The following is an 8,904-nucleotide window of genomic DNA, read 5'->3' as shown; positions in this document are numbered from 1 at the left end:
TCTGGACCTTGTGGCTCCAGTGAAGCATAACTTCATGAACCTGAATGAATGTATTCTAGAAAGAAGAGAAACACCCAAGAAACTCATTCACTAATAGTCATATAAAACTAACTCACTTATAGCCTCTGCTCTGAATAAAACAGTGAACAAAGCCAGTCTTTGGTTCTAAACAGCTTATTTACCATGCATGGTCTGGTAATTACTTAACAAAATACAGAAACCTATAGGGGTGAGGGACTCTAACTTCCTATGCATAAAGTAAGGATGGTAAAAGACATAGTCCAGAATCAAGAACAAATTTTGTTCCTAACACAGAGAAGAGCAAGATTTATATACATTAAAATGTGTACATAAGTATGTTCATGTATATGAATCTTTACATACTTACATATACTTTAGCCTTTAATTAGGTTCTCATTTAACTGATATCCATTTGGATCGACACATTCAAAGCTTACTGGGAAAATTAAACTTCTACTACAAAAATTAAAAGTTTAGACTGATTACATCTTCTTAGGGCAAATAGAAAACATCAAAATGAAAACACAAAATGGAAGTGAAAGTAGAGAGAACTATTCAGAAAATGGAAACTGTCTTCCCTATTTAAAAGCCACGCTTAGAAAGAATGCCATCAGAGAACCTACCTCCAAGGTTCACCCAGACGCCCGTCTCAGCCAGGCCAGCAGCACCTCACTCGCCCCATGGCCTCCGTGCTCTCTCTAGTGACGGCCCTGCTGGTGTTCACCTATGGCCCTGGTGGGGCTCTGGGCTGTGACCTGCCTCAGAACCATGTGCTGGTTAGCAGGGAGAACTTTGTGCTTCTGGGCCAAATGAGGAGAATCTCCCCTTTCTTCTGCCTGAAGGACAGAAAAGACTTCCATTTCCCCCGAGAGCAAGTGGATGGCAGCCAGCTCCAGAAGGCCCAGGCCATCTCTGTCCTCCATGAGATGCTCCAGCAGCTCTTCAACCTCTTCCACGCAGAGCGCTCCTCTGCTGCCTGGGACACCACCCTCCTGGACAAACTCCTCACTGGACTCCATCAGCAGCTGGAGGACCTGGACACCTGTTTGGTGCAGGCAATGGGAGAGGAAGACTCTGCCCAGGGAATGGCAGGTCCGACACTGGCCGTGAAGAAGTACTTCCAGGGAATCCATCTCTACCTGAAAGAGAAGAAATACAGTGACTGTGCCTGGGAAATTGTCCGACTGGAAATCATGAGATCCTTCTCTTCATCAGCCAACTTGCAAGAAAGGTTAAGAATTATGGATGGAGACCTGGGGTCACCTTGACATGATTCTCATTGACTGAGATGTCTTCTCACCCTTGCACATTCGTCTTTGGTCATTTCAGAAGACTCATATTTTTGCTTTAATAACAGAATTTATTGAATTAACTCAGCAAATATTTTGTCTAGTATTAAACAAGGACATGTTAAAAAGTTCAGCTCTAGGGGCATCAGTTCCTAAGAGATGACTGCACTGATATTTACTTATTTATTTATTTACTTATTTATTTACTTATTTATTTATTATCTATTCCTTCTTGCATCTCTCATATTTATATTTAAAAATTATGTATAAAATTACTTGTTTATCTTTATATTGTATTAAAATTTACTAAACATTTTTACCACTCCATGCCACTAAATTTGCACTTTGTTTTATTTATTAAATTCTTATCAAATAAAACTTGAGTTTGTTTATTCTAAAATCAAAATCCAAACTCTCATTTTGTAAATGATGTTGGAGAATGGATGGTAATATTTATTTACTCTTTCATTCCATTCAGATTATACACATAAATTGAGTATCTAAATGACACTGTAAAATTGCCATCAAGAAGTACAAATGAATAAAGCAAATGCAGTTCCCACTGTGCTGAAACGCTCAGTCTTACAAGGAAGAGGACATAAAAATGGTATTAATGTTTATTTTATCTCAGTTATATTAAACACTGCAAAGAGAAGTAAAGGAAAATAATGTTCTCAAATTGGAAGTTTTAGGTACAAGTGATGCTGGAAAGGAAAAATAATATTATACATCATTTCTAAGGTACATTTATACGGGAAGACATGTAAATGCAGTCTTATTGGCAGTGGAAATACGGGTTTTGAATTTAAGAAAATGTTACGTGGTGCTTGCAGGGCATTGGTGGATGAACTATCTCAGTATCTGAAAACAGAAGCCACTGGTGACCTCCATGGGATCTGCTTTAATAGAATTAATGGGACAGAAACTAGATGGGAGTAGGTTGAAAAGTAAAACAATAATGAGAATTAGGGGCACTGGGTATAGAAAATTACCTTCATAATTTTGTTTGTGAAGTAGAGGAGTGAAATAAGATGGTACGTGGAGGAGATTATGGGTTAATAAGCCCATGCATGTTTTTTTCCTCATTTTCTGAGAATCATTTCCAAAGATTGGATAAACTGCCACAAAAACATAAGAACATTTTTAATATTTGACTTATTTGATTTAAACAATTGCTTATTTAGATATTTGATTTCACATATTGCTTATTTGGCTAAAAATTAATTTATCATTGTTCTAATTAGCATCACTCTGTAGTGAATTTCAGTGGTAACCCATGTGCTTGCTAATTTAAATCCTCTTTTCAATCAAGTTTTACAATCAAGTTTCATTTTGCTTTATCTGCTACTTCACTTACTTTAGTTTTATATTGATAATTTACATTATTTATCATCCTTTTATAATCCCCTAATCATCAACATAAACATTTTCTATAAATTATAGCCATATTCTTTTGATGGACACTTGTTTTAAATTTCACCTGGGTACAAAGAGCTGGACAGTTTCTTATACATTTCTTCAAGGGGTGTTTAGCACATAGAACTGAGCCTCTCCCTAGTCACATCCCTATTTTGAGTTTATGTGTACTGAGTGCCCTGTTGTTAATCTGTTTTTACATTAAATTCAATATTCCATCACCAGTTTTTTTTTTTATTTTTTGATCTATGGTATGAGAATCTACATTGCTTTCTGTTAGAGTGCCAGGCAATTTTTCTAGAACATTTTATTTAAATGTTATTTCCTTCCTTATTTATATATCTTTAGCATAAATCTAATTAATTCTCATAATATGACTACTTTTGAGATTTTTTTCTTTATTAATATGGTTATGGAACTTTACTCATTGCTACACTTGTTTTACTACAGTTACTTGAAAATTCATTTAATGCTTCTGGTTGAGGTAGCCAAGGGCAAGAACTCCTTTGTATTTTTAAATATTATTGCTTGCATTATTTCCTGATTAATTTTAGAATTGTTCTAAGGTTAATAGCATTGGCTTCATGAGAATCACAAACATCTGTGGATCCCTAAATGGCTAATTATAACAAAGAATAAAAATGAATGAAAGAAATGGTATCAGAAACTTTCTCCCAAAACCTAAGGCTAAGAATAATTATTAAGTAATATACGGGGGAAATTATAATAGCTAAGAAGAAGGAACAGAGAGCAAAACAGTTTCATGATTGCAAATATAAGAAACGTCGACAGAAATCCATAGTATGAAACTTAAGGCATCATTCATACCTCACAACATAGGATGTGGTATTCACCCACCCACCCATTTGACCAGTTTGGTATACATATATATGTAAAATTTTACCTTTCATTCATTTTATTATATTGCTATATTTAATGTGAAAAACTTCTAGCTAGCTCTGTACTGTCACCTTGCCCTGAAAATCTCTGTAGTCATTCCCTGTTTAATACCCAGAAGTTATTAACTTGTATGTTCCAAATTATTGGAGAATCAAGACCCTGGGTTGGCAAACCAGAGCTAGGGATCAGTGAGCCACTGCCAGCGCTGAGCTGCCAGCCCATCATGCACAGGTCCTGCCCAGGCTATGGACTTCAGCAGCTCTAGATACATGTGGCCAACTGGGGAAAAGAGGAGGGAAGACAGGGCTGCAGCTATGGTGGCCGTGAGCTTCTGCAGGGGATCACGGTGCACTGTTGGTGAAAGGCAGCTGAGGTTTGCTGGCTGCAGAAGTGAGAGTAGGAACATGGCCATGACGCAGCCCTCCCCATTTGCCATGCCTTCCTCTGCAGGGATCAAGATGCCCTCAGTATCCAGCCACACACAGAAATGCAGTAAATAGAGGTTCCTGCAGCACCAACACTGCCCATATGTCTACGTGAAACAAGCTGGTAAAAAATCCAGGAACGCATTCCATCAGTGTTTAGGTACTTTTAAGTTCTGATTCCATTAGGAGAATAATGCACCAGTCACATAATGTTCAAATGCTCAATAAATCAGGAACTATGAAATACTTGTAAGAGCCAGCAGCCCCTTAAGAATTTGAAATGTACTGAACCCTCGTCCCTTGCCTTACAACCAGCTGCCCCAGGACCTGGCTCTACCCACCAGGGGGCCAGCAGCCACCACACAAGGCAGGGCTTGGCAGCCAAATGGGCCAGGGGCATGCCCACCTACCAGTGTGCCCGTAGTAGGAGGCCACAGCACAACAGAAGGGCCACAGAGCCCACACAGGGGGCACCCCTAGAGCATAAAGTCCTGCTGATCAGAGAGAAGTGTGCTGCTCTGCTCCACAGGACAGCTCCTACATAAGATCACTTCTCCAAGATCCAGAAATATAACAGATCTACCCAGTATGTAAAAATAAACACAGAGAATTGGATAAAACGAGGAGACAGAGGAATATGTTCCAAACAAAGAAACAAGTCAAAACCTCAGAAAAAGAACTAATTGAAGTGGAGCTAGACAACTGACTTAGTAAGAGTTCAAGATAATGATCATAAAGATGCTCAAAAAACTCAGGAGAAGACTGAATCAACACAGCGAGATCTTTAACAGAGTCAGAAAATATAAAGAAGACCACACAGAGCTGAAGTTTAAAATAACAGAAGTGAAAAACACACTAGAAAGAATCAGAAGTACATCAGATGATACAGAGGAATGGATCAGTGAACTGAAAGCCAGAATAGTGGAAATCAACCAAACTGAACAGAAAAAAAAGAAAAAAGAATTTTAAAAAATGAAGATAATTTAAGAGGCCACACTTACACGGTCAACTATCTATGACAAAAAAGGCAAAAATATACAATGGGGAAAAGACAGCCTCTTCAATAAATAACGTTGGGAAAACTGGACAGCTTACGTGCCAAAGAATGAAACTGAATTATTTTCTCACACTGTATACAAAGTAAACTTAAAATGGGTTAAAGACTTAAATGTAAGACCTAAAACCATAAAACTCCTAAAAGAAAACACAGGTAGTACATTCTTTGACATCGGTCTTAGAAATATATATATATTGCTCCTCAGGCAAGAAAGACAAAAGCAAAAATAAACAAATGGGACTACACCAACCTAAAAAGCTTTTGCACAGCGAAGGAAACTATCAACAAAATGAAAAGGCAGCCTACTGAATGGGAGAAAATATTTGCAAACTCTATATTCAATAGGGGTAAATATCCAAAACATACAAAGGATACATACAACTTAACATTACTTAAACAAACAACTTGATTAAAAATGGGCAGAAGACCTGAACAGGCATTTTTCCAAAGAAGACATAAAACTGGACAAAAGACACATGAAAAGATGCCCAATACCATTAATCATCAGGGAAATACAATTCAAAAACACAATTAGATACCACCTTACACCTGTCAGAATGGCTATTATTAAAAAGACAACAAATAACAAGTGTTGCTGAGGATATAAAGAAAAGGGCACCCTTCTGCACTATTGATGGGACTGTAAATTATTGTAGCCACTCTGGAAAACAGTATGGAGGTTTTTGAAAAAAATTAAAAATATAACTGCCATATGTCCACCAATTTCATTCCCGAGTATTTACCACAAGAAAAGAAAAACAGTAATTTGGAAAGATACATGCACACCAATGTTCACTGCAGTATTATTTACAATAGTCAAGATATGTAAGCAACCCAAGTGTCCGTTAATATTTGAACACAGAAAATGTGGTATACACACAATGGAATATTACTCAGTCATAAAAATAAAAATAAATTTTGCCATTTGTAACAACATGGATGGATCTAGAAGGTATTATGCAAGGTGAAATAAATCACAGAGAAAGACAAATATTGTATGATCTCACTTATATGTGGAATCCAAAAAACAAAACAAATACACAAATGAAATCAAATCAAAACAAGACAGCTGCAGAGAACAAATGACTGGTTGCAAGAAGGTAGGGGGTGGGGGATGGGGGCAATAGGTGAAGGGGATTAAGAGAGATAAATTTACAGCATAAGGAATATGGTCAATATGGTCAACAACACAGTAATGACTTTATATGGGGACAGATGTAAAAGTTATCATGATTATCATTTCATGATGTTGCAAATGTCAACTCATTATGTAGTACACCTGAAAATACTATAATATTTTACATCAACTATATTTCAATGAACATTTAAAAAACAAAATAAATTAAGAAACAAAAGAATCTGAAGCATAAGAAACTTGGCAAATTAAATAGATGTCAAATTTGTTACATCTGACTGGCCAAGCCAAAGGTCTTCTGGTCCATCCTGTGGAAGAGGATGGTACATTTATGGACCTCTGTCTCCTGATGTATTTTAAGACAAGTTGCAGAAGGGCTGGTTATTGGAGGAGGCAATCAGAGCCTGGAAGTCAGAGCCTGACTGGAAGTTCAATAAAGGCAGAAAATAAACACTTCATATAATGCAACATGTATATACACCACCCAAATTCAGTTTTTAGAAAACACTGCTGGTCAAACATAGAAAGAAATATTCTCAGGATGACAAGACTGATTTGTAACAGGTACAAGGAAAATGATGACCAAATTAATGTTAGAAGGGAATGGTGCTTATTATGACTGAGATAAATGGGAACTGGGGAGAGAGAACTTGTCATTATTTATTTATTTAAGATTGTTCTGGAGAAAGAATGCTCAGATTCTCGGCAACTTCTCTCATACTTGGGGATTGTAATATTCCCAAAATTGGTAAAAAGCGCAGGCTGTTAATTCCGAGGGCCTGGATTCCAAAATGAGGACAGGACCTTGGGAAAGTTATTTAATCTCTCTGTGCCTCTTTCTTCTCTATAAAATGAGGATAATGAAAGAAACTACATCAGCTTATTTTGTTAACAGATGCAAAGACCTGAGAAACTTGAGATCTACAGACCGTAAAGGAATAGAGCAACATATTTTAACACATTAATTTTTAAAAAGCCTCTTCAGCAAGGCATCATAAAAATTTTAAATCACATGATATTGAAAAATCTTATAATGTATAACAGAGCATTAACATTTTTAATACAGAAAGAGCTCAAGAAAGTTTAAGAATCCAATAAAAATCTGAGCAAAAGAATACAAAGAGGTGATTTATAGAAGCAGAAAGCACTGAGTGGATAACATACATAAGCCAAATAAACAGCCTCCAAGCAATCAGAGATTTTGCAAATAAATGAAATTTCAAGTGAAAAATTTGATAAACAGCACCAGCAACAAGACTGCTTGGTGATAGTTGGGGTAAGAGTGCACAGTTACACAGAGTTGTTAGAAGTGTAAAAATTTCAAACATTATTGGTGATTAGTTTAGGAATATCTATTAAAAATTCTGAACCATTAGACTCAGCAATACAGCAGAAGGTATATATCTTATAGATAGATAGATAGATAGATAGATAGATAGATAGATAGATAGATAGATACAGATGGTATTCACTAAGTGAATACTCAAGTTTGCTCATTGTGTACCATTATTCATATGAAAGATAATGAAATCTACTTAATGTGTGCCAGTACAGGTGACTAGTTAAGTAAACCACGATTCCTTCATGGTATTTTGTGCAGCCATGTTAACTTAAATAAGGTGGATTAATACTCATCAGCATCCAAGGATGTTCATGATATTATAAGCATTTTCTTGAGTGAAAAACAAAGTTACACAGGATAAGAGTAATTACATTGGTGAAAACTGATATCTAGTTATTCCTAAAGATTAGGATCTTAGGAAATATAGGGTAGAAATAGGATCATTTGACTTTCTTTTGTTTTCTGGAACCTACATATCACTTCTTTTTTTAACTTAAAAATAAGCTATACACTTAGAATTGATTTTTTTTAATATTGTTTCCAATATTTCTATTAAATTGAAGGAAAAGATATCCATCTTAGCTCCGTATCTCAAATGCTTGAAACTGAAAAAAGAGCACACAGTCTTTGTATCAGTAGGAGAAAATGTGAGGAAAAATGGTTTACTGAGCTCTTTAAAAGGCAGAGGCAGAAAAGACAGCACTGACCACTTAAAACTTTAGATGGCAGTCAGAATTTTCTACCAATGCAGAAATAAAAGAATGCTAGTGAATGTGTCTCACTTAATAAATAAAAACTTTGAGATAATTTTATATAAAAGTAATGTTTTGAATCTTGGAAATTTATTTCTTTAACACGTAAGTTTTCTTAGTATGGATGAATAAAAAGTAAATCTTGGTTTTTCTCCAGACTCTTCTAGGTCTTGGAGCTATATTTCTGCTTCTCTTGGTAGTGATTTGTTTCCTTTATAGAACCAGAGCTTGCACCAAAACGACTGCTCTGATTCAATATCTTGCTCCAAATTTACCTTTAGCTGTTCCACCAACTGAGAAATCTTTCATGGGTCTCTATTCTAATCTGCAGGTACACCAGCATGGAAGGTCTGCTGGAACGTGCACTATGAAAGAAAAGACATTGACCAAGGTCTTCTGGTACAGCTGTAGCAAAGATCTTCTACCTGCAGAGAATATAAATCTAATCGTAAGTTTTGATATCTATATATACCCATAAAACTATCACAACAAGTAAGATAATGAAGATCCCTGTCACCCTCCAAATGTTTCTTCATGCCCCTGTAGCTCCCTTCCTCTTTCCCTTTC

The 8,904-nt window shown here is 36.2% G+C and overlaps 1 protein-coding gene across 1 annotated transcript; it reads left to right on the top strand.

The window, feature by feature from the left end:
* The first annotated feature begins 655 nt into the window (after positions 1 to 655).
* Positions 656 to 1,289, top strand: LOC102544096 (interferon omega-1-like). The gene has a single exon (XM_006215134.4). The coding sequence runs from the start codon at positions 702 to 704 to the stop codon at positions 1,287 to 1,289; it is 588 nt and encodes a 195-aa protein (XP_006215196.1). The 5' UTR covers positions 656 to 701.
* Positions 1,290 to 8,904: the final 7,615 nt, after the last annotated feature.

The sequence above is a fragment of the Vicugna pacos genome, chromosome 4, assembly GCF_048564905.1.
Source record: "Vicugna pacos chromosome 4, VicPac4, whole genome shotgun sequence".
Lineage (NCBI taxonomy): Eukaryota > Metazoa > Chordata > Mammalia > Artiodactyla > Camelidae > Vicugna > Vicugna pacos.
This window is presented reverse-complemented; position numbering and strand designations above follow the sequence as displayed.